The sequence below is a fragment of the Portunus trituberculatus genome, chromosome 14 (genome assembly GCF_017591435.1).
Source record: "Portunus trituberculatus isolate SZX2019 chromosome 14, ASM1759143v1, whole genome shotgun sequence".
Classification (NCBI taxonomy): Eukaryota; Metazoa; Arthropoda; class Malacostraca; order Decapoda; family Portunidae; genus Portunus; species Portunus trituberculatus.
The window spans coordinates 16,219,970-16,247,065 of NC_059268.1; the positions used below are offsets into that span (position 1 = coordinate 16,219,970).

The 27,096-nt window shown below is 41.4% G+C and overlaps 1 protein-coding gene across 4 annotated transcripts in view; it reads left to right on the forward strand.

The window, feature by feature from the left end:
- LOC123503612 (neurotrimin-like) overlaps window positions 1-27,096 on the forward strand; it is a 97,661-nt gene that overhangs the window by 40,602 nt on the left and 29,963 nt on the right. For 3 of the 4 annotated variants that reach the window (XM_045253527.1, XM_045253530.1, XM_045253529.1), the window contains exons 2-5: window positions 5,523-6,776; window positions 17,179-17,297; window positions 25,746-25,953; window positions 26,279-26,425. In XM_045253527.1, coding sequence (XP_045109462.1) covers window positions 6,707-6,776; window positions 17,179-17,297; window positions 25,746-25,953; window positions 26,279-26,425 — 544 coding nt within the window. In that variant the 5' untranslated portion in view covers window positions 5,523-6,706. Of the gene's footprint in view, window positions 1-5,244; window positions 5,264-5,522; window positions 6,777-17,178; window positions 17,298-25,745; window positions 25,954-26,278; window positions 26,426-27,096 lie in introns of those variants that run through there. The other variant, XM_045253528.1, reaches the window with a different exon arrangement.

Below are 27,096 nucleotides of genomic sequence, written 5' to 3' on the forward strand. Positions count from 1 at the left end.
TAACCGACACTTAGGCCGCCCGGACTGTTTCCAGAGGTGGGCGGGCGAGGGGCTGGGGCCGATGTTGCCACTACGCGAGCACCACTTTACTGCCGCCCTCGACCCTCAGACCCTAAGACCCTCAGACGCTCTGCAATGTGAGCCCTTTTTCTCCGCCTTACCTGCACCTTCCGAGTTTCCTTCTGTTTGGTAATTCCGTGCCTCTGGATGTTGTGCGCCGCCATCTTGGTTTCCTGCAGTGGTCCTTGAAGTCTCTGGCCGTGTCTCTATACCGGGTTATCTAGTTCTCTCTATCGTCTCCGCCACGCCTCGCCCGCCGCCACTGCGTGTTTTCGTTAATGACGTTAGGATTGCCTTCTGCTGCGCCGCTCCTGTTGCTCCTCCACGTGTGAATAACAAAAGGCAAATAGTCATTATTTAGTCATAATTTTTCACTTGTGTTTCTCTTCTTTTTCTTCTCGCTTTCCATGTTTTGTGATCTCTGGAAGTAGTGATGGTGGTTTTCGTCGTCCTCCTCCACTTCATTTCCTTCTCCTTCTTCTTCTTCTTGGTCTTTATCATACTCTACTTCTCCTTCCCCTTCCTCCTCTTATTCCCTTCTTTCCTTCAATCTTCACTCTCCATTAACTCCCCACTTTTCCTTTCTCCTCTACCTATTACACCTTTCGTTCCTTTCGTCTCTTCCTTCATCATCTCCGTCATTCACTGTCCATTGTTGCATCTGCCGTTGTTACATGAGTCTGTGGAGTGTTGTCTGTCCTGTCCTTCTGTGCCTTGATGGTCCATATATATCCTTTTCATGGGGGTTGTTTGTGCTTCCCCTAAACTCTCTCCATGCTTACTTGCCACCTGTTTCTCCGTCTCTTGTCCTCGATGTTGTCTGCTATTCTGATTTCTTTCTCTTTTCGTCCTATTTTTAGTGGTTTAGCGTCTTTTCTGTTGCTTGTATTCTTCGTCTCTCTCTCTCTCTCTCTCTCTCTCTCTCTCTCTCTCTCTCTCTCTCTCTCTCTCTCTCTCTCTCTCTCTCTCTCTCTCTCTCTCTCTCTCTATCCCTTCCTTTTTGTTGCCTCTTTTTCCCGTCTCTCTCCTCTCAGTCGTACTCTCACTGCTTCCCTGCTCTGGGGTTTTACGAGTCGGATAGAACCTAAAGATGGATGGCGAAGGGGAAAACAAGATTTGGAAGGACCTATTGTGGGGTTTAATAGCAAAGTTTAGGTTCGCCGGCGTAGCGCGAGAAGGTTGGCAAGACGAGATAGAGAGAGAGTTTGAGAGAGAGACAGAGAGACATTCACTCCTACCATTCCCCAAGTTATCACAGGCCTCACAGTCTCAATTCCTTACTCTGACTCATCTTCTGTGTTTTAATTAAGTCATGAGGGACGAGTAACGGTGTGAGTAATGTGTGAGTCGTGAGGATTTGATACACTAAGAATATGAGTGAAAGGATGATAGTGAATGGTAAAAATGGGACTAAAAACTACCGATTATTAAATCACATTAACTTTAGATTAGAAAAAAGAATATACCTTTAGTAAGAAAGAAATGTAGAGTGTATTAAGAAGATTAGCCAAAGAAAATGGGAGAAGGAGGGAGAAATAACAGGAGGCTTAAGAAATTTGGGAAAAAAAACATAATTGAATCACATAAACAACTCAAATATGAAAAAAAATAAAAATCTCAAAGAAAAAAATAAAGCAGGAGATTAAGAAGCAGAAGGAAAAGAAAAAGAATAGAACACCATCAGGATAAACAAATAATGAAAACAAAATTATCAATAAACAAACCGAAAAAAAACAGGAAAAAACACTTGAAACATCAGAAATAAAACAGACAGAGAGAAAAAGAAGAAAAAACACTTTACACTCCTAAAAACACTAGACAGAAAAAAAGCATCAAACAAATAATAAAAAAATATATATATAACAAGAAACAAACCGAAAAAAAAGCAAAAAAAAGACTTAAAACACCAAAAACAAAAGAGAACAGACAGAGAAACACAAGACGATACAATTTCCACTCAAAAAACACAAGAAAACGACAAAAAAGCAAGGCGAGAGAGAAGACGCAGGGAAGTGTATTAGAATCAAGCCAGGAGAGTTGCAGGGCCAGCGAGTGAGCCTTGTAGAGGAGCAGCACGCCTCGAGGATGCCATACACACACTTGCTTCCAGACATCCAATTAAAAAAGCAGCGCGGAGTGTAGGCTGCGTTGTGGTGCTCAGCCTTCCACGGTAATGTTCTACCTCCACATGAACACCTGAGCCCCGCGCCGCCCATTCCAGCCAACCTTCACCCTCATCTCCTCTCTCTCTCTCTCTCTCTCTCTCTCTCTCTCTCTCTCTCTCTCTCTCTGAGCCATCCCCGAGTCTCCAGTCCTCTTCCTTCTTCTTGTTTCTCTGTTCAGTTTTCATCTCTCTCTCTCTCTCTCTCTCTCTCTCTCTCTCTCTCTCTCTCTCTCTCTCTCTCTCTCTCTCTCTCTCTCTCTCTCTCTCCCATTATTTAGCATTTTCTTTATTTCTATTTTCTGAGAGAGAGAGAGAGAGAGAGAGAGAGAGAGAGAGAGAGAGAGTAGAATTAATCATTTTGGATATAAGGTAATTGGTTTCCCTGTTCGTAGGCTGCAGGGGAACACTGACTGCAATGAAATGACCTTGATGTAGGAAGAGAAAGGCAGGAAGAGCAGGAGGAGGAGGAGGCGGAGGAGAAGGAGGAGGAGGAGGAGGAGGAGGAGGAGGAGGAGGAGGAGGAAGACAATAAGGAAAGTTACAAACATAATTTTTCTTTTTTTTCTTCTCTCTTTCTATTCTTTTAGCTTTCTTTTCCCTTTTCATCCTTTCTTTCTTTCTTTCATTTTGTCAAGTGGATGTTTTCTTCATGATGTAACTGTGTACTTAGAGAATTTGTATTAAGTAATGTATGTATGTATGTATGTATGTATGTATCTACGTATGTATGTATGTATGTATGCATGCTTTCAATGCTGGTTTTAATTTTAAGTACACTTTTTTTTCATTTCTCTACTACTATTTCTTTTACTACTACTACTACTACTACTACTACTACTACTACTACTACTACTACTACTACTACTACTACTACTACTACTACTACTACTACTACTACTACTACTACTACTACTACTACTACTACTACTACTACTACTACTACTACTACTACTACTACTACTACTACTACTACTACTACTACTACTACTATCGCTTCAACTGTCGTCTTCACAATGAACCTTAGAAAAATCATATTTAACCAAGTCAGTCTCACATTCCTCCTATCACAGAGACTGCAACCATCACTAGCACTCGGGAAGCATTGCCGGCATCAGAGTGGCTGCAAGTGATCACCTCCTAAGTAAATATATTAATCATAGTGGCAGGCAGAGGGCAGGAGTGTGCAGGGAGGCGTTAGGGAGTAATATTTTATCTCCCTCTGAATTTAGTCTGTCCTTCATTCACTCATTTATATTCGTGTGCATGCCTATGTGTATTATAGAATTATGCTGAATGTGTGTACAAAAGATACCATCAATAGAAACTGTTAAACATTAAAGTCTCTTAGAGCACGGCATCATTCATATAGATAAAAATTTCTCCTTCATTTCAACTTCAGTATCATTGCAGTATTATCTTCAATGAGTGTATTGAAGGTTCAGTTTCAACAATTACAAACCAAATGACTGTTTCAATAAATCTTCCAAACTAAAGGCACTTCTTTGATCCACTTTCAATCGCAGGACATACGTAGAGTTCTTTTTTTATGCAAGAGTGGAAACCAGCCAAAAGAGAACAAAAATTTTTAAAAAGGCTCACTTCATAGCTAGTTTCCTTAAAGAATAATAAAGTTAGCCAAAAGTCTGGGATAGATGTCTTGAAACCTCTCTCTTAAATGAAGTCAAGTCGTAGTACACTTGAGTGGCAGCCCAAGTGGCAAAAACCCCATAGAAGATTACCGAGGATTGAGGAATACATAATGCAAAGGAAGAGTGAAGGCCTTACCAGCATGCACCTAGAACATTACCGGGGCTTAGGGAATACACACTTCACTTACACCTCCACTTGATAGCAAAGGAAGAGAGAAGGCTTTGTAGAACACACCCAGAACATTACCGGAGCTTGAAGGAATACACACTGCAGTCACCATGAGTTCTTTGGGGTCCGAGGGGTCTCTAAACGCACTGGTTCGAATTCTGTCCACGGTCCGAATGTAGGTTGGGCTTCCTCACTTGGGGCAACGGTTTCCTAGCGGGTGGGCTTTGAGATAGGAGGTACCCCAAAAAGTATCCCCTTTAGCCCTGTGAAAACCCCACATGGTATAATAAAAAAAAGAGTGAAGGCATTGTCAGGACACATTCAGAACATTACTGGGACTTGAGGGAATACACACTTCAGTTGCACATCCACTTGAGAGGAAAGGAAGAGAGAAGTCCTTGTCAGCACACATCCCCTGCTACTGTATTGATCATTCGTCAGGTGTTTCATTCATGCAGCCCTCCATCATGCAGACACCCTCGCAGCTCACATAGCCCCTGCCGTGTAGCCTCTCCTGCTGGCTAAAATATTCTTCCATTTCCATTTTTAGTCAACTCGTATCATCCTTCCAGAGTAGTTTGGTAGTCTTCCTTCGTGTGTGTGTGTGTGTGTGTGTGTGTGTGTGTGTGTGTGTGTGTGTGTGTGTGTGTGTGTGTGTGTGTGTGTGTGTGTGTGTGTGTGTGTGTGTGTGTGTGTGTGTGTGTGTGTGTGTGTGTGTGTCATAGGGGATCAACTGAATGATTAAATGTACAAGTGAAAGTAAATTGATGTAAACAGCAACTATATAATGAGGAATTAAGAAATAAGTGACAAGAAAAAGGAAAGGTTTACGATTGTTGATCATTAAACAGAACTTAAAGACAGGCAGGCAGACAGACAGACAGACAGACAGACAGACAGACAGACAGACAAAAGAAAGGGAAAAAAAAAAACAAGAATGTGGATATAGTATTGAAATTAACCTTTTTTTTCAGAAACCCAATGAACCCAACCTTTTTGAGAGAGAGAGAGAGAGAGAGAGAGAGAGAGAGAGAGAGAGAGAGATGGAACATTGCAACGACATACACTATGGAGGGCTTGAGACAGGTCATAAAAGTTTCCACGGGTATAATTGTCACGCCTGAGAGGAACTGTCGAGCAGAGAGTCACCGGCACACACTGATGCATTTCCTCCATTCCTTGACTCACTAAAACATAACCAAGAGGAAAGCAAAGAGACACGTTCGTCATTTACTTTTGTTGCTATTTTTGGATGGATAGAAAGATGAATAGATAGATATATAGATAGATAGATAGATAGATAGATAGATAGATAGATAGAGAAACCAAAAAATAATCAAATTTCAGTGTTTTTTTATGATTTCTTCATACAGTGACATAAGTAAAGCTGTCTCATTCAATTTCATTCATATTGTCTGTTATTGTGAATGTGTGCTATAGTAGAATCAGATCCTCTCACGAGACTTCTATTCCCTTGCAGGTGGAGGTGAATAGAAGTGGCAAGACTTCTCCATAAAAGATTCTCCATGAATCAGAACTGTGAGTAACCTATCGCTGGTGCTTCACGGAACTTCGGCATGAGTGGAGGCTCGTCCCACACACACCAGCAAAGTAGTACGACGATGCGCAGCTTTCATCCAGTGACGCCGTGACAAACATGTGACGCTCTCAGTCTCTCACGTTAGACTTGCTCGCAAAGAAGAATAAAGAAACTCTATTCGAATCTTACTAAATCCTTATATAGTTACTGTCTAGTGTCTTAAAGAATATATTTAGTGTAAAATGAAAGCATATGAACAGCATCAATGTTACAAAAACTAGTGGTAAGAACCAGAAATTAATATAGACATAACTAACATAGAAACAAGCCTTTTTATGAGAACCTCAAGGCTAAAGAAGAAAGAAACAGTGAATAAGGATATCCTGGAAAGGGAAGAAAATATCCCAGTGCATGAGTGAGTGACGAGGAGAGAACACCAGTCTGAAGGGATGAGTTGGGAAGGTGATGCATAACTGTAACTCGGTGTGTGATACAAAGAGACGCGCGATATTCCAAATCCGAGAGGCAAGCGAGCGATAATAGTGAAAGTGATGGCGCTTTGAATGAAACAGAAAGAGAAATACTGCAGAAAAGAATTAGAGAAAAATCGGTCACTCACGACTGACATTACTAGAGAGAGAGAGAGAGAGAGAGAGAGAGAGAGAGAGAGAGAAATAAACAGATAAATGGACAGACTGACAGATAAGTAGACACACTGACAGACAGATAGATAAGTAGACAGTAGGACAGACATATACACAAAAGCAGACAAAAATAAAGACCGAAGGACGAAACAAGGCAAGGTAACAGAAAGGTCAAAGAAAGAAAGACTAAAAGAAAAGAAAGAGACGGAAGGAGAGACTACAACAGACAGGATGAAAGAAAAGGCAGGAAATAAAAGAGGACGAAGGAGAAAGCAAACAAGGCGATAACAGGAAGGAAAACAAAACAGTGAAAATCATCTAAGAAACAGAAAAAAAATACGGTAAACAAAACAATAATGAAATAAAAGCAAAACAAAACACAATAAAGAGGAAAGCATCAGTGAGAAGTGAAGAAAACAAAGCATCAGTAACAGCAACATCAAAAGTACCAACACCATCATCGTCAGCGCCACCACCAAGATGCAGCTGCTCCTCTCTTCCGGGTGGCCTTGGTGGAGCCTTCTTCCCCTCCTGCTGCTATTCATGACAGGTGGGTAATCGCAGTGCTCCTCCCTAGCGGCCAATTCCCCACCCGATTTGCATATCCCTGGGACCAAAGAAGGGGCATTGCAAGGGAGATTTGGGCTAATGTAATGGATTTTTGTTTGGTTTATCTCTTCCTCCTCTTTGTTTCTTCCGTTGAGACGCGTGTGATTGCTGCTAGGCAAGTTGTTGTTCTTATTATTGTTCTTGTTGATGTTGGTGGTGGTGGTGGTGCTGCTCCTGTAGTGTATAAATTGATGCATGTTTTTTTTCTTTGTCTATTCGTTCTGCAGTTGTCATTAGAGGTGAGGGTGGTGGTAATCATGAGGCATTACTGGTGGGAATAGTGGAGTAACAGCATACTAGTGGCAGCTGTGGAGGCAGTGATAATACTAGTAGCAGCTGTGAAGTCCGTCATAACGTATTGATGGCAGCGGAACCGGCAGCGAAGATACAATTGCGGCAGCGATGGCTACAGTGACAGCATATTGGTGGCAGCGGTGGGATTAGGTAGCCATCAAACATGTATAGGGACTGTTCTTTTTTTTTTTCCTCTCTCTCCCCCTTTCCTTCTGTCTACAAAGACTCTTCGTGTACACTGAAGCCCTGTCTTTTTATATCTAATACCACTCGTTGCTCTTTCTCTTAATCCTGTGTTCTTTTGGGCGTGTTTTCATCCTCCCCACCACGGTTTTCTGTCTCTTTCTATCTCCGTGTGTGTGTGTGTGTGTGTGTGTGTGTGTGTGTGTGTGTGTGTGTGTGTGTGTGTGTGTGTGTGTGTGTAAGCGCTGGTGGTCTCTTGAGGCAGGACGATCTACGTTGTCTGTCGGATCTATCTTAATCCTACAAACAACGCCGAAACTCTCAGGTGAAGAGTGACATTCACGTGGCATTTTCCAGGAATTTTTACAGAGAAGAAAGCTTTAATTTATGAGTTAAGAGTGACAAAATGCCATAAGTCTGAGATGAATTGCATAAGAGAAGAGAATCGGAAATGTTAAAAAATTATAATCACAAGTCTCAGTTCAAGAGTCTCTGTTATCATCAATCAATCTCTAATACTTCATTTTATTGTTGATATAAATAAGAACATAAGGAAAGAGAGAAGCTGCAAGAGGCTGACAGGGCTACACAAGGCAGTTTCTGTATGAACAAAGCTACTTAATTCCATCTATCATCCCCAACCATAAATCTATCTAATCTTCTTTTGAAGCTTCATGTTGACTCGGTATTATCTTTTTTTCAGATACATATGTCACACATGATTAAAGTAAACTACAAAAATAAGTAAATAATAAACAAATCAAATGAAAAAGGAGATAAAGTAACATCACGACAACTTAGTAATGACAAACACTACGCACTTTCGACTTCAGGGAGGCGAAAAGTTCTGACCTAATCCATCTCTTGCCTAACACAACGTTACGGAGATGCGGTGACAGCGGACCTAGCCAGCACACCCTTGAGTTTTGTTTACCCAACATCTAATTTTCAAAGTGACCTTTAAACTCAACTGCCAATAATGCATTCTTGTAGCCCCGTCCTGCTGCCTCGTGTCTAGTAGTAAATAATACATGAAGGAAAGGATTTTTCATGCGAAAGAAAATGACTAAGGTTTTTTTTTTTTTTCTTAACAGCTGCAAAAATCCACGGAATGCTCCAAGAATGTCAGTGATAGTTTCAAGTTACTATAAAACTCTTGCAATGTGTCCTAAAACAATACATTGATGTAGTGATCTCAGAAAACAAGGCAGAACGAAACCGCAAATGTAGATTGTTCTTCCTTAGACGCGAGATTGACCACAAGAGAGAAGGGATGGAAAGTTAAAGAGGAAGGGAGACAAGAGATTTGAAAGAAATGAGACAGCGGAAAAGAAGGCAAATACATGGGACGGAAATGAAATAAGGGAAGATAATAAGTCAGAAAAGCATCAAGATAACACATAAATACAAGTTATGAAAACGTCAGCTATTCTCTTTTATTGCCAATGACAATTTTACAAAAGAATGACAAAAAAAAAACAGAATCACTCATAACATTCAACCTATATGCACTTACAAACGGGGATATACACTTGGGATGGTAAAGGCACTGCATACATCAATGTGTGGAGAATGGCATATACAAAAGTAAATGTTCTTTGTCCGAGTAAACAAGCACCAGTCACAAATCAATTATTGTGAAGCTGTATTTGCCGTGATAACTGCGTCCTATCAGTGAAATATTCCATGAAAACAATGATTCAGCACGTATTACCGAGAGAGAGAGAGAGAGAGAGAGAGAGAGAGAGAGAGAGAGAGAGAGAGAGACTCCTTTTACAAAATCTCATCGTTATCTGTTGATTAAGAGTGTCAGTAACCTACTAATATTACTGAAATTCTCTTTGAGGAGAGGTGGATGTCCTTGGCAAAGCATAGATATCACATTTCACTCTGCCTTTTGTGTGTAAGTATTATGTATGAGCTTTTGATTGCAATGTCATTATTTCGACGGCATAACAGTGATGAAGAACATTTTATATACAACAAAGTAATATAGAGACAGGTGTGATGAAATAAACAAATTATTCTAGCCTTGTTTTAGAAGCGTCGGAAGTCGAGTAGCATGTTTCACTCCCTTCGACTTTTTTTTTTTTTTTAAATCGTATTTCTGTTTGATCTGGAGGTGTCTTTATCTAATCCTTTCATAAATACGTTTTTTTTTTCTTATTGACACTGGTTTCTATCTAAAGGTGTTGTACTGTAACACTGCCAGCTAGTTCTAGAGAGCTTCAAGAGAGATGCCAGTATCTTAATATTTCTGACGTCTTTATGCCAAGCTTCGTTACTCTAGTAAGCTTCAAGAGAGATGGCAGTATCTTAATATTATCTGACGTCTTTACACTAAGCTTTGTGATTCTAGTAACTTTAAGGAGAAATGCCAGTATTTTAATATTATCCAATGTCTCTATACAAAGCTTCAAGAGAGCTTTTCCTTCCTCTACCTACCGCCTTTATAAACTCCTTGAATGCTGATAACATAATGACATTTGTTATTTGACTAAACTTAACCAAACTAAACCGATTTCATTTAACAGAAACATGACTACCAACATTTAAAGACTTGACCTTCCCGACCACTCTAAGTTGCCAGTGGTGTTTGCAGAATTATACCCTAAATTTATACCATACCATTCAATGAAGCTTGACAGAAACAACAGCAGCGCAAGAAGGAGGAGACCATGGACAGGAAGATAATGAGAAAAAAAAAAAGGAAGAGGAAGACTGAAAAAAATAATGGATAACGTAAGAAAAAGAAATGACATCCAGGAAAATAGTGTGAGGAGGAAGAAAAGGGTGAAGTTCAAGACAAAGGCAGGTGGGGAAGTCAAAGAGTCAGTAAAGGTCACTGTATACTGCTCTCTATAACATTACCTACTGCTGACGCTATAACAGTAACACGGCATGGAAGGTCACTTATTTATTTACTGACCGGGAGAGGCAATTCGACTAAATCTAGATAGAGTGACGCAAGAAAAGGCTTAAATGTTATGCTACGTATCTTTACTACTAAGTCTATAATTCATGCCACTATGTTTACCTTATCCTTGGCGTTGTTCTTGAGTCGTGGCATGGTACAAAGGTGTTACTGCATCGTATTTCCTCTTACAATACAACAGGTAGTGTAATAATACAACAAAAAGATCGTTTTCATTTCATTTTCAGTTTAGAATATCATAGTTTTTCTTCTACCAAACCCACTGTTACTGAAATGCGATTCTGAAATAGTTATACTTTCTTGCTACAAGAGTTTCTTCACTCACACAAATACTTCAGTCATTATATCAACTCCCTTCGTCTCCTGAGCGAAAAAAAAAAAAATGAGATGGGTATACTGTAATATGCAACATGAAGACAATATTTATGTCATTCTCGGTCTGGAATATGACAAGCTGGAGCCACTAATCCATGCAGGGAGGCAACCATGGAAGCACTCGGGGAAGAATGTCACCGGCTCGGGATGACAGTGTTACTCTCCAATAAGAAGCAGGTTCATCACTAAAGATGCGTCGTTGCAATTTGTATGAGCGTGACATTAGCGTAAGAGGGAAGCGAAACACCTGCTGCTCCACTACCACTCCTTCCTCTCCCCTCCCGTCCTGTTCTGACCTTTTACTTCCCCTTCCCCCTCGCTCTTCCCTCTCCTAGTCCACAGGTCAGGAGGGTAGAGCGCGGGAAAGGAGAGTTCAAATCCTAATAGAAAACTGTGTATATTCTATTCTCTAAATCTATTTTTTGTCTAGGTTTTGTATAGCACGCATGTAATTATTTTGAATACCTCTCATTATTTAGGTGTTTCAAGTGATATTTACTTCATTATATTCAGTGACTTTGTTGACCTAAAAGTGATCAACTAGTCAATCTAATTAATGCTGCAGCAAAGAAGTCAATATCACCTTCTCTCATTTTTTCAAGCGTGCGTTACTGTGCGTGCGGTATTTCTTCCACCCTCTCCCACGCCTGTCTCTTTATTCTGCAAGGGAATGAATGACTGACTGATCCAATGGCGCACCAACAAAGGAGTCGTGTTGGCTACTATAAATGACATTACTGTCAGTCAAACTTATTTCTGCACCTCATGTATGGTTTTTAATTATCATTACCCGATATATTTACTACGTTAGTTATGTCTTAAATAAAATGTCATACTTCTCCTAGAACTATCTCCCATATTCAGAAACGCCTTTTTCTCTTTACTACGACAATTTCCCAAAGCTACAAAGACAACTAGCCGGGTTTTCAAGACAGTTTTTCCTTTTAATAAACTAGAAATCTTGCCAATCTATCACCTGAAAAATAAAAAAATACCCTTGAAAACACGAGTAACTTCAACTGGCGTCTTTGGAAAGCAGGGATGGTCAGAGAGTAAAGCGTTTCCGAATACAGGCCGATATACGACCATCACAGAAAGCATCAAACGCCTCAAACTTGCTAAGATAGGACATGTTTACGTAAAAACCAAAGACACCTAGAGAAACGATAGATCCTGCTTCCTTCACTACAGCAGCCCGCAAACAGGTGTGCACATGAAGAATAAGAGCAAAAATATCTATGAAGAGTTATAAGGCAGTAGATGAATGTAATGAAGACTGGCATGTAACAGAGGGGTGGAAAATGTGCTTCATGAAATAGTTTCCAAGTGGAGTGTAGCTGAGAGGCGCAAGAACATGACTCCAGGTGTGACACGTCAGAATAAATTACCTGATATTTTCAACTGTCTACGTCAGTAAGATGAGGAAGTAATCACATTGCATTGATTATTCCGTGAGAGAGAGAGAGAGAGAGAGAGAGAGAGAGAGAGAGAGAGAGATGAGAGAGAGAGAGAGAGAGAGAGAGAGAGAGAGAGAGAGAGAGAGAGAGAGAGAGAGAGAGAGAGAGAGAGAGAGAGAGAGAGAGAGAGAGAGAGAGAGAGAGAGAGAGAGAGAGAGAGAGAGAGAGAGAGAGAGAGAGAGAGAGAGACAATTAAATTTAATCACACAGGAAGAGATTTACTGAGTGTTAATGGGACAAAACACACACACACACATACACACACACACACACACACACACACACACACACACACACACACACACACACACACACACTGTCCTAAACACAGGATCACTTAAGCTAACGCGGGCACATCTGACTCAGAGAAGTAAATTAACCATCCGTTTGGCCATTTATGTGTAATCCTCTCGTACAGAACATTCACCTGCCACGCGCCCGTCACCTGTGCGAGGCCTAACTGGCTGTGCTGAGGCTGTCCACCGCGAAACCTCACCTAGCACTCTGATACACCTGTGGGCGCCGTTGAGTGAAGAGTGATAGCTCTGTATAGGTGTATGGGCGGGAAAGAAACTCCTGCCACGTGACAAACTTCAGGGAATACGAAAGGAAATGTGGCACGTAATCAAACAGTTTCTTTTTTTTTCGTGTTTGTTTTATTAACCCCTTGAGTACCATGACGTGTTTCCATATTCATTCTGCTTACTATTTGGTGATTTTCTACAGCTTCAGAAACTTAAGTAGGGGTTAAAATAGTGAAGACTATGGCCATTAATCTTTTGACCTCCACAAACCCTTCCTAATGTCAAGAAAATGGTACACAAATCTCAAGGTAGAAATGTGTCCCAGTACTGAAGGGGTTAAAAGGCTTCCTTGACTATAAAACCTAAACAAACATCTATTAACACTGCCAATACCGTTGCACTATGCTCATTGTAGCCTCCAGAGAAAATGATATGAAAAATCACTATCGTTCTATCCCTTGCCAAATGGTCCTATCCCCCGGAGCACAGACAGCAGAAATATAGCTGCTCCCCAAATGAATTATATCTGAGCAGCAGCGAGCGCAACAGATATTTAACAAGTCACTTAGTGTCGTGTATCAAATTTTAATAACGCCAGTCCAGTTCAGGCGTCAGATATATAGCGGCGGGGAGCTAAGGGGTGAAAGGTGGGAGGTTTGCAGTGTGGGGAGACAGACCTGGACAATTTTGACTGCTGCTGTTGCTGCTAATACTGCCATCACTAATACTGTTGCTGCTAACACTAATAATAAAGTAACAATAATACTAACAGCATCATGACACTTACCCAAACACACTTTGACTCATTGCACGTAAAACTACACGAGGCATTCTTTGTCATTTCATTATTTTGTGCATTGGCCTCTCTTATACAAGTGTTCTCTGTGTATTGTTCTGTAATCCCAGTTAGGATATGCCCATTTGCCTGTTTACTGTAATTCAGGGAAACATCACTCACATCACCCGTCAGTTTGCCATTCTGCCGGTGTAACCCTTCACTAAACTTAGAAAATATTAGCAAAACACTTCATTTTTCGCTCCATCAGTTTATTATGGTGAAGTTATTAAGTTCCCCAATGCAGTGAAGTTTCCTGTGGTTGCTTAACTCTTTCCAATCACCACAGCATTTATTCCCCTGTTCCTTACATCGACATTTCATTTTTCGCTCGTGTTCATCCTCCTACTCATTATGGTTAAGTTGTTAAGTTCCTCAATGCAATGAAGTTCCCTGTGGCTGCTTGAGTCTTTCCAATCAGCACACCGTTTATTTCCCTGTTCCTTTATATGGCACTCTAATGCACCTACTCGCACGTTGGCAGCCTCAAGGATTACCAGGTCGTGCTGTAAAGTTTCCTGTTGCTGCTTGTTTCCAATCAGCACAGCGTTTATTCCCGTTTTTTTTATATCACAGCCAAATGCACTTACTCGTACGTGGGCAGCCTCATGAATTTCCAGGTAGTGAAAGACAGACACACAACTAAGAGTCATACTTTTGCAGAATTGTTAACTCCCTGAATCGTTTCGTGTCAGCTGGTACAAGTATTCGTGCCTCAGTGAAGGTATAATTTGCTGTCTTAAGGGAGGCATTAGTTAAACAGAGATCTGGTGGCAAACTTTGCAAAACGAGTCACGGGATAAATGCCAAGCTCCGCCATGACCTATGCAGAAAAAACTTCCTGAATACAAATGAGTAATTGGGGATAAGACTGACTTGAAGCACATGTACACTATGCTATCATTGTTATCTTTATTCTGTACTTCGTCACAATCTAAAATATAATATCTCTCTCTCTCTCTCTCTCTCTCTCTCTCTCTCTCTCTCTCTCTCTCTCTCTCTCTCTCTCTCTCTCTCTAGTGATTCCCTGGCTCATTTTCTTTCAAGCTCCCTGTGTTTCACATGTAGGTGGTCGGCACACATTTTATATTTCTTCTACAATTTCCACTTTTTTTTACATTGAGCACTTGAACTGTTTCCACTCGCTTCCATAAAACATAAGATTAAAAAACATTTGAAACTTTCCATTGCATTTATCACATTTCTCATCTACCTCCACTCAGTTACAATATTTTCATCATGCATTGTACAGCTATTGCATCACACTGTCACATACGTTGCACACATTCTACTGATATTGCAGCACGCTATCTCATTGACACGTGCCTGCATCATTTCATTGCTATTTACAAACGTGATCTCATTTCCAGCCGTGACATTTGCAACTATTAACAGTGGTTCAGTTTAAATCATTGTTATTTTTTTTTACATATCCGGTTTTGTTTTATTTATTCAGCGACAGGAGAGTAGCAGTAGACATCAGTTTTCGTTAGTTTTTTTTTTTTTTTTGCTTTCTTCCATCGATTCATCAATATTACTTTCTTTAACGTAATCTTTAAAATTCTCCCATTAATTTTTTGCCATAAATAAGTCTCGTTTTTTATTTATTTTTTTATTTTCTTTCAATTCTTATCTATTTACCCTCTCTTCGTTCACCTCCAGTACCTGCATCACTCATTACTCCTTCCTTCACTAGATAAAATCCATCCTTACGAGTATTTCTTTTCTTTTCTGTCACTACAATTTCCACTCAGTTTTCGTTCCTTTTCATTAGTGTTCAGGTACAGGACAGCACATTATTCAGTTCTTTCTGTGTTGATGTTTTTGTTACACCGCACTAACGAAGAAGGTCCAACAACTGACCTTTAAATACTAAAAGATACATCACTAGCTTCACTTCACTTACAGTTTTTCGCCACCAAATGTCTCCTTTACCTGCGGCACTTACAGCTTTCCTTATGTTCCTATATTCTTAAGCGTCACTGCAGGCGCAAAAAGGATAAAGGAATGAACGCAGATACATAATTCAGATGAACGTTACACTCAGTTCAGCTCACGGATAAGATAAGAAATCTATGGAAATGAGTAGAGGGACTTAATTACAACTTTCTATACGTTCTTATGCTCTTACGTGTCACAAAATGATAACTAAAAAGAAAGCAGATAGACCTTTTAAATAAACGTTATTCTCAGTTCAGTAGGAGAAGGCATTTACAACCTTACCTTCTTATCCTCTTAGGCTTCACTGCAGGCACAAAAAAAATATATAGAAAGCGAATAGACTATACAAATAAACGTTACACTCAGTTCATGTCATGGAAACGCAAAGAAATTTAACGAAATGAGTAGAGTAGTTACGTTCTTATGCTCTTAGGCTTCACTGCAGGTACAAAAAAAGAAACAGAACGCAGATAGACAATTGAAATAAACCTTACACTCACTTGAACTCACAGAAACGCTGAGAAATTTAACGAAATGAGTGATGAACAGGCACCATGAGAGACCACCGCCGGGAAAGATCAAGGAAGATTCTATAGATGAGGATTCGCTGAGACTAATACCTTATGGCTGCTGTGTTCCTTATGTGCTGTACTTCAAGAGCGCCGCCTGTTCGATCCTCCTCCAAGACCCCCCCCCCATCCCGCCCCAAGGCACAGCAGGTGGTGGCGGGGCCTTCATTTGTATCCACTTATCGGGAAAACTGCGAAAGTTCACCTTATTGCTTCTCCTTTTTACGAGCTGAGATATATTAAGGATGAAGGTCAGGATATCACCTCTCAGATCTATGACACTGGGACTTCCTGGCTGCTTCTTCTTCTTCATTCTTCTTTTTCTTCTTTCTTCTTCTTCTTCTTCTTCTTCTTCTTCTTCCTCTTCTTCTTCTTCTTGATTTTTGGAAAGTGATACGATGCTGTCACTTCAGTCCCAAGTAGTTTTGGAAAGATGGAAAGAGAGAGAGAGAGAGAGAGAGAGAGAGAGAGAGAGAGAGAGAGAGAGAGAGAGAGAGAGAGAGAGAGAGAGAGAGAGAGAGAGAGAGAGAGAGTTGCAAAGGACAAATGTAACTTTAGCAAAGAACCAAAATACTGTACATCACTCATATCTGTCTGGTAGTTTAAATAAGAAATTAAAAGAGAGAGAGAGAGAGAGAGAGAGAGAGAGAGAGAGAGAGAGAGAGAGAGAGAGAGAGAGAGAGAGAGAGATTATTAAGACAACATAACCCTCTATACGTAAACAATAAAAGTAGAAGTGCCGGTAGTGGCTGCGGCGGAAGCGGTGGTGGTGGTGGTGGTGGTGGTGGTGGTGGTGGTGGTGGTGGTGGTGGTGGTGATGGTGGTGCAGCCCTCCTTCTGATGGACAGGTCTGGCTGTGTATCTGTCAGGGACCCAAATCAGTCGCCACCACAGAAACTGACTGGGCTTTGAAGGCCGCCAACCCTCCGCTCACTTTAAAGTCCACACCTGTATATATATATACCTACGATGAATCTCTCTCTCTCTCTCTCTCTCTCTCTCTCTCTCTCTCTCTCTCTCTCTCTCTCTCTCTCTCTCTCTCTCTATCTATCTATCTATCTATCTATCTATCTATCTATCACTATCTATCTATCTATTTATCTATTTATTTATCTATCTATTCATTTATCTATTTACCTCTATCTCTCTTTCTCTATCTATGTATCTATCCATCAATCTACTTATTCATCTCTCAACCCCAGTATGAAATGCATATTTTCTGCTCTACAGGAGGCGGCGACGCGGGTCTTCCCGGTCCTAGATTCGTCGGGCAGATTGAAAACGTGACAGTAGCGGCGGGACGCAACGCCGTGCTAACCTGTACTGTGGAGCACCTCAGAGGGTACAAGGTGAGTGAGTGAGCAAGTAAGTGTTTGAGTGACTGAGTGAGTGCTTCTTTACTCTCTTCAGTTAAACATCTCGAGAATCTGTCTTCTACTCTCAGCTTAGATTTATTGATCGCAACAGCCTTACGTGTTAGCTTTGCGTGACGCGGTTGTAAAGGAAAACTAGGTAGTGCAGGTTCGATGTGTATACTATTAGTGCTTTTACCGCCGTTCTATTGATCGATGCGCGTTCAAATTTACAGAAAGTATGAAAACGTATATTCCCTGACGCAAGTTACAAGGAAAGAGCAACACGTTTACAAAATAATATTCCTCTTAGGGGAAAAATACATAAGGAAATATTTCAAAAACTGACATTTGACCTGAAATAAAAATAACAGCTCTTACTTAAAAAAAGAAGAGAAAAAGAAAAGCTTGCCATTATCAAAGGTACACAAAGGGAAGGGAAAGGAAGGGAATCGTGAAGCAGACAAGAACTATAGTCAACAAACCTAACCTAACCTAACCTAACCTAACAAACCCAACCTAACCAGAAGAACAGAACAGCAGGTGCCTAATTCTGTGTGTGTGTGTGTGTGTGTGTGTGTGTGTGTGTGTGTGTGTGTGTGTGTGTGTGTGTGTGTGTGTGTGTGTGTGTATAAAGTTTGGCAGTCTGACAGGTTGATTCTCCTGTTGTGTCAATTTCAAGGACGAGTGAGGGTTAGGGCGTCTCTCTCTCTCTCTCTCTCTCTCTCTCTCTCTCTCTCTCTCTCTCTCTCTCTCTCTCTCTCCTTTTCCTCCTTTTTCCTTCCTCCAATAACTTCCAAGAGAACTAAGTTGCTAATCACGTAAAAGAGAAAGAAAGAAAGAAAGAAAGAAAGAGAGAGAGAGAGAGAGAGAGAGAGAGAGAGAGAGAGAGAGAGAATAAAAAATGATACTAAACAATGAGATGATAAAAAAAAAAGAAGGCAGTTCCTGTATTTTCTTTTATTATGAAGTGATACAGCGCACCACTTTACTTTCCTATTCCATCATTTGTTTTGTTTTTTTCTTTTTGTTTCGTTTTTTTTTTTATTTGTCGTCTGTCGCTGTGTATTGTATTCTATTGTGAACGTCATTTGATATATTTGCTTTTCTGTTGTTGTTGTTGTTGTTGTTGTTGTTGTTGTTGTTGTTGTTGTTGTTGTTGTTATTATTATTATTTTCTTTTCATTTATTTTTCCAGTCGTTCCCTGTAGTCGTGAATTTTCGAGTCGTGTACACGTTATTTGCTTTATTGTGTGTGTGTGTGTGTGTGTGTGTGTGTGTGTGTGTGTGTGTGTGTGTGTGTGTGTGTGTGTGTGTGTGTGTGTTATCTCTCTCTCTCTCTCTCTCTCTCTCTCTCTCTCTCTCTCTCTCTCTCTCTCTCTCTCTCTCTCTCTCTCTCTCTCTCTCTCTCTCTCTCTCTCTCTCTCTCTCTCTCTCTCTCTCTCTCTCTCTCTGTCTCTAGGTTAGGTTAGGTATGTACACGTTATATGCTTTATTTTGTGTATGTGTGAGTGTGTGTATATTTCTCTCTCCCTCTTCCTCTTCCTCTCCCTCTCTCTCTCTCTCTCTCTCTCTCTCTCTCTCTCTCTCTCTCTCTCTCTCTCTCTCTCTCTCTGTCTCGTTTGCGTTTTTTGTTGCGCTTCGTATGAATTTCATAATTCTGGAAACACAGTCCATTGTCAGCATAATTTATGTACGCCAAAAATTAAAGGAACGTGTACTGAAGCTTCCGTCCCCTCCACCGCCACCGCCGCCGCCGCCGCCACCAACACCAGCACCATCACCACCGACACCACAACCATCACTTTCACCATCAACACTACAGTCATCACCAGTATCACCATCGTATCTATTATCATCTTCACCATCACCAGTACTATCACCATCGTTAGCTTCACCACCATCACCATCATCTTCACCACTAAAACAATTGTCGTCACTATCACCACCACCACCACCACCACCTCACCACTCTACCTGGGTCACCATCACCTCACCTTCACCGTGGGAGTCACCGCAGTTCATTATGAGAAAGAGGTGCACTTTTTTCCATAATTAGTAATGGAGATGGCTCAATTCCCCGGACCATACTGGATATTGTTGGCGGCACAGCGGGAGCTAGGGAGGGCCCGGCAACTGGCTTCCCGTGACCTGTGCCTTGCTCCCCTTCCCTCGTGTTGCGCCGCTGACACCATACAACGCGCGTCAGGCCAAGTATACGCCTGTGAAATAGCCAGTTACGTGTTTGCTGATTGAGAATTGATACTCGTTCGATCGCCCGACAAAGGCCTATATTTTGAAACGCTTTGCTCTCTCACCATCACTATTTTCCAAAGGCTCCAGTTGAAGATACTCGTGTTTTTAAGAGTACTTTTATGGTTCTGGTGATAGATTGGCAAGATTTCTGGTTCATTAAAAGGATAAACTGTCTTGAAAACTCGGTTAGTTGTCTCTATGGCCTTAGAAAATTGCCGTAGTGTGAAGGAGAGGTGTTTCTGAATACTGGCGTAAACTCTGATCGTGTTTATAAAATGAAATCACCAAAAATTATTCCACTAATACGTCAACTTTCTAAATATAAAAATACTTCAAAATTTTCTTGAAAGTATAAAAGTTCATCGTTAACAAAGCAACTCCAAAGCAGATGCTGTTTACTAATGAATATTCAACGTCATTAGGATTACATTAACCTCTTCAGTACCATGATGCGTTTCCATATTCATTCTACTTATCAATTGGCGATTTTATATAGATTCAGATACTTATGTAGGGAATAAAAATAGTGGAGACTCTGGACATTAATCTTCTACCTCTACATCCTCCATAATGTAAATAAAATAGCTTAATCACACCCAAAACTCATGGTAAAAAAGCGTCTTAGTACTGAAGGAGTTAAAAGACTTGTACAATGTAAACCTACCTATACAGAACACCAGACAAAACATATGAGGCTATTTTTCTCTAAGCACCATTTCCGTCTTTAGAAATTACTCATGCCTTTCATCCCATCAAGTTTAGGAGCTTAAGGATAATCTAATAGGCTTAAGTCAGTCAGTCGTTCCTTAGTAATTAATCTGGAGATGTAATAAGTCTTTTCTCTTCACGAGCGATGGGCGCGTGAGTGGGTTAACTCCATCAATACTAGGACGCATTTTTACCATGAATTTTGAGTACGATTAGACGATTTTATTGACATTAGGAAAGGTTTATGGAGGTCAGAAGATTAATGGCCACAGTCTTCACTATTCTAATCCCCACATAAGTTTCTGAGCTGTATAAAATCACCAAATAGTAACGAGAATGAATATGGAAACGCGTCATGGTGCTGAGGGAGTTAATGGCTTGCCGCGTCCTGCCCTCAGTCACTTCGGTAGAGAGGGGGCGTGAGCGTGTCCATGCATCTATTCACCTTTTTTTCATCCCCAGTCAACAGGAGCATAGAGTTCTGTCGATACGTGCCAAGGACGAATATTTGGCTCTTTAGATTCGTGGGATCGTCAAGATATGATGAATTACAAGAGTATGGCATGAACGTTTTGTTATTTTTTTTTTTTATACCATGTTGGCTTTTCACGGGAATTTATGGGCTAAAGGGTATATTTTTGGGGTACCTTCTATCTCAAAGCCCACCCGCTAGGAAACCGTTGCCCCGAGTGAGGAAGCCCAACTTACACTCGGACCGTGAACAGGATTGGAACCCGTGCGCTTGGAGACCCCTCGGACCCCAAAGCACGCATGGTTCCACTGTACCACGGTAAACTCTGGAACTGTCTTTTATTTTTTATGTTGACCCCTTCAGTACTGGGACGTATTTTTACCTTGAGTTTTGGGTAAGATTAGATGATTTTATTTACATTAGAAAGGGTCTATGGAGGTCAGAAGATTAATGGCTAGAGTCTTCACTATTATAATCCTCACACAAGTTTCTGTATCTGTTTAAAATCACCAAATAGTAAACAGAATAATATGAAAATTTGTTATGGTACTGAAAGGAGTTAAGAGGGAAAATCTGGCCAACAATTATACAAAAAGGCTCACTTACATGCCAGTCCCCGAGCAGGTTCCGTGTCTGGTTCTGTTTCCTTCTTCCCATGACTTCAATTTCTTTCAAGAGGGAGGTTTCAAGACACTCATCCTCGTTTTCTTTTCTAAGTAACGCAGGAAGAAAAGTACAGTACTTGAATTTGTGCATAGATATCAAAGGTGGGTATAAGTTTATGTTCTATAGAGGCACGTTAAGGTCAGCTGAATTTTTACCCCTTCAGTACTGGGACACATATTTTGCTTAGAGATTTTTGTAGGATTAGGCCATTTCATTGACAATAACAAGGGTCTATGGGGATCAGAAGATTAATGGCCACAGTCTTCACTATTTTAATACCCCGCAAAAGTTTCTGCAGCTGTATAAAATCAGCAAATAGTAAATAGAATGAATATGAAAACGCGTCATAGCATTGAAATGGTTAAGAACAGAACATTCAAAAATAATGGAAACTACAAGAAACCACGAGGCCTACACGAGACAGTCACTGCATGAAATATACCCAACAATTTCAACAACCAAAGCAAGAGTCCCTTATATTTTTACGATGAAGGTGGTGGTGGCAGCTGAGGTGAAGGTGAACAAGACAGGTAAAGAAGCAGTAGCGGGTGTAGTGGTAGTAACAAAGATGGAAGCCGTCAATAACCATGGCAAGAACACTTTATAATTCATTTCATAATCATCAGCTTGATCGACTATGTATAAAGCAATTCCACTCTTAATATAACTTACCCTGACATTTTTTCCAAGCCTGAGAAGTAATGGTAAGGTGTCAAGGTAGTCCCACCTCATCCCCCCTTTCCCCAACCCTCGTCCCTCTCCTCCCTTCCAAACATTTGATATCTGGTCTTACTGGCACCACAGTAATCACATGAACCATGAAACTTATATTCCATGTAATTCAAAAGCGAAATGTCTACGGACAGTACAATTTCTTCACGAGTGTTTGGTAAAATATGCAGCATGGGACGGGATCGTGCAGGAGGAGGAGGAGGAGGAAGAGGAAGAGGAGGAGGAAGAGGAGGACGAGGACGATGACGAGGAGGAGGTAACGGGTGCAGTCAATCAGTGTATGAAACCCGTGTCTCGTGTGGCTCTGGTAAAATAATGGTTAATAACAAAGACACCTTGTAGATATGCCACTAAATATTTTCCTTTCTTTTCGCGTTCAGAGTTGTTTGCCCGCATCTCTCTCTCTCTCTCTCTCTCTCTCTCTCTCTCTCTCTCGCTGCATGAAATAAAAAAAACGAGTACCTACATCGAGAATCAGTGAACAGTGGGTCTGGCGAGATGACAATCAGCTGGGCACTATTCACCTCGTGTATGGCGCTCCTCTCCGGTCTATCAGGTTTCCACTCGCATCCATGTCGCTCCACAGGAAAACGAGTCTATTCATTATGGGAGCAATATATCAAAACCTTTTCATCTATGATTCGTATAATAGCCATCACAAGCCTTTGAAATCTGTCATAGTGGAGTAGTGCCCGTTGAAGTGATAGGTATGATGGTATGGTGGCACGTGGAGCTGTGTTGGCACTATCACAAAGGACACATTGGTGACGTAGTGGATAAGGTGGTGAGCGTGGGATCGGGCAGACGTCCACGCGTAGGTTCGAAACCCACCACGTACCGCCTTGAAACTTTACCATTAGTCGAGTGGCTTAAAGTTACCTACACATCACCATGATATCCAGGTTCTAGGTGGTTACACCAAAGATGTGCTTGGGTGGTGATACGGGCCTTAATATGGGTACCATTATAAATAAAAATGCTTGCGCCACTAATGGATGAAAGCTGGACAGCTCTTCCCATACTCTTGAGTTACCTACAGACGCTATATGCCACAACATAAAAGAAAAAAGAATAGCAAATTAATATAGAATCTGCAACTACTGCAAAATATATCCTGCCACAAAAAAAGGCGAAAAAAATCAAAGTATAATTTGAAAGAGTTCATAATGTTACGAAGGCAATGCATACATCTTAACTTGGAATCAGAAACTAAGTAAATATGTATGTGCTTGATAATTCACATGAGATTTTTAAGGAACTACGTAATTTTGGGGATGGAAGAGAAGAAAAAACAGATGTGCAGGAATGACGCAGTGGTGATGACACGCATGTATACTCTATGACATGAAACGTGAATGAGACAAAGGATTTATATGGACATCACATATTCCATCAAGAGCAATGCGTCGTGGCAAGAATACGTCCTCATTCAGACACACGATTTTCAGAGGGCAAAGATATCAATTGCGTTTTTACCCTTAATTCCTTTAGTACCATGACACGTTTTCATATTCATTCTGCTTACTATTTGGCGATTTTATACAGCTTCAGAAACTTGTGTGGGGATTAAAATAGTGAAGACCAGTAATCCCTGACCTCCATAGACCCTTCCTAATGTAAATAAAATCGTCTAATCGCACCCAAAACTCACGGTACAAAAGCGTCTCAGTACTGAAGAAGTTAACAATATAAAATTCGTGTTAATCTGTCTCTAAAACCATAAAACACCCTTAAAATTCAACGTCACTTCATCTAGCAAAAACCCTCTGAAAGAAGTAGAGATGCCGCGCAAAGGAATCTCAAAATGTGGTTCTAGCTTCATCCTTCCCGCAAGCATGACAACAGTTCTAGCATCTGAATTTCTGAAGCTTCACCTCCTATGCTTATCTCGCTTCGCTGAGCACGAGACAATGCAGACTGTCCAACGTTACAAAGCAAACAAGAGAGAGAGAGAGAGAGAGAGAGACACACACACACACACACACACACTGAATACCGCGCCCGGGAATGTAAGAGGAGAGCTTCAAATATCATTAAAGAGACTGGGAGACGGACAGAAGTTACCCAGGTCTGTCCGTCGCTTTCCTGCGTAATTAAGCATCCAGTGAGAGGGTGAGAGGGAAAAAACAATCATCCCGCCATAGGTTCCACAGGGAGACATGCAGATGATACACTTTTGTTCCGCGTCATGAGGGGAAGCATGGCGCCGTGTGATTAATGACGGAGCAGTAATAATCTACCGGTCAGTTTGTCACACGCGAGTCTCAGTAAGATGTTCCGGGCCTCCGTCACTCAATCTCAGTCTCCCCTTGCTAGTCTAAACGTGTCACCTTCAGTATAGACACAGGTGATCGTTCTTATACCACTTCCTTACTGTGTCTATTTATTATAATGAGTCAGTCTTTGCCCCAAATATTAAGAATCGCTTTGCACTCTCACCACGACTATTTCCAAGGGCCACAGAGGTGACTAGTAGGGTTTCTAGGAATGTTTCTACTGTTAGTAATGTAGATATCTTGTCACTCTGCCTCTAGAAACATAAAAAAATCTTAGCCCTTTCAGCATGACGCGTTTCCATATTCATTCTGCTTGCTATTTAGCGATTTTATACAGCTTCAGAAACTCATGTAAGGGATTAAAATAGTGAAGATTTTGGTCATTAATCTTCTGACCTCAATATACCCTTCTTAATGTCAATAAAATGGTCTAATCGTACACAAATCTCAAGGTAAAAATGTGTCCCAGTACTGAAGGGGTTAAAAACTCCAGTAAATTTAAATAAAGCCTTTTGAAAGTAGAAGTGAAGCACAGAAATGTCTAAGAATATGAGCATAAGTTCCCTCGCACGTCCTTCTTTCCACCCCGCCTTGTGTCTTCCTCGTGCTTAAGTCCTCCGGTGATTTACTTCTGCTAGGAGACTCAGGGTAGTTAAGTGGACCAAGTAGGATCAAGAGGCACAAAAAGCAGTGAGAAATGAGTATGGTAGATTATTTGAATATTTTCTCTTTGTCTACTTGGATAGTTGAATGGTTGACAGGATGGATGGATAGATGTGTGTGTGTTTTCTGCCCATAACTGTACATTCTCTCTCTCTCTCTCTCTCTCTCTCTCTCTCTCTCTCTCTCTCTCTCTCTCTCTCTCCCCGCCTTTTCCAATCCCTAATCCGTTCTCTTCGCCTCTATATCAATTCCTTCTCCTATACACTCACTTATGTAACCATCAACTTCCCTCCCTTGTCCGTATCTCCATCAACATTCTCTTTCTCTTCCTCTCCTCTATCCATTTGGCTCCTCTTTCGATTCTCTCATCCATTCTTTGCTTGTTTTTATTGCTGGTCTCTCTTTTTCTCTTCCCTGTCTCTCTCTCTCTCTCTCTCTCTCTCTCTCTCTCTCTCTCTCTCTCTCTCTCTCTCTCTCTCTCTCTCTCTCTTACAATCAATTTTTCTCCAACTTTTTCTTCTCTGAGTGCGAGTGAATATCTCTACACACACACACACACACACACATCCCTCTCCTTCTCCTCGGAAACAAATCCACACTTATCCATATTCATTCATCCATCTCTCTCTCTCTCTCTCTCTCTCTCTCTCTCTCTCTCTGCTTCTCCCGCAGGTGGCGTGGGTGCAAGTGGAGACGCAGACCATTCTCACCATCCACACGTCGGTCATTACTCGAAACCCGCGCGTGGGGCTGAGTCACGAGAGCCACAATGTGTTTCGTCTACACCTGAAGGAAGTCACGGAGGCAGATCGTGGCTACTACATGTGCCAAATGAACACTGACCCTATGATCAACCAGAAGGGGTTCCTGCAAGTTGTTGGTGAGAGAGAGTGAGTGTGTGTGTGTGTGTGTGTGTGTGTGTGTGTGTGTGTGTGTGTGTGTGTGTGTGTGTGTGTGTGTGTGTGTGTGTGTGTGTGTTTAGGGTTAAACTAAAAAATAGATATGGAAAATGAGTAATGATGAGAGAGAAGATGAATGCAGAAAGTGAAGAAGTGAAAGACGAGTGAATCAATTGAAACTATAATCAAATCTCTCTCTCTCTCTCTCTCTCTCTCTCTCTCTCTCTCTCTCTCTCTCTCTCTCTCTCTCTCTAGACCTTTAACCCTTCTCTCAACACTCACACACACTTACACACTTCCCCACAGTGCCTCCAGACATCGACGACTCAGCCTGGACTGGCGATCTGGTGGTGAGGGAAGGAACTAACGTGTCTCTGGAGTGCAAAGCGAGAGGGTACCCGCCGCCCACCGTCACCTGGCGCCGCGAGGACCCCCACGACCCGACCCAGCACTGTAGGTATAGTGGCCTGTTTCTTGATGCTCCAAATAGGTTCCCGTGGTGCAGTGGTAATGGAGTTGGGTTAAGGTAGTTTAGATAAGGTTAGGTTAGGATATCGGGTTGGGTTGGGTTGGGTTGGGTTAGGTTAGGTTGGGTTGGGTTGGGTTGGGTTAGGTTAGGTTAGGTTGGGTTGGGTTGGGTTGGGTTGGGTTGGGTTGGGTTGGGTTGGGTTAGGTTAGGTTAGGTTGGGTTGGGTTGGGTTGGGTTGGGTTAGGTTAGGTTGGGTTAGGTTAGGTTGGGTTGGGTTGGGTTGGGTTAGGTTGGGTTAGGTTGGGTTGGGTTGGGTTGGGGTTGGGTTGGGTTGGGTTGGGTTGGGTTGGGTTAGGTTAGGTTAGGTTGGGTTGGGTAAGGTTGGATTGGGTTAAGTAGAGTCAGGTTCGACTGGGATGGGTTAGATAGGGCTAGGTTAAGTTAAGTTAGGTTAGATTACGCTAGTTTACGTTACGTCGGGTTACGTTACGTTAGGTTATGTTACGTTACGTTACATTACTGCAAATAACTACTTGATATAAATGACACCACTGTAGAATGTTATACGACAATCTCCTTTTCCTCCAATTGTCTTTACATTACTCTCTCTCTCTCTCTCTCTCTCTCTCTCTCTCTCTCTCTCTCTCTCTCTCTC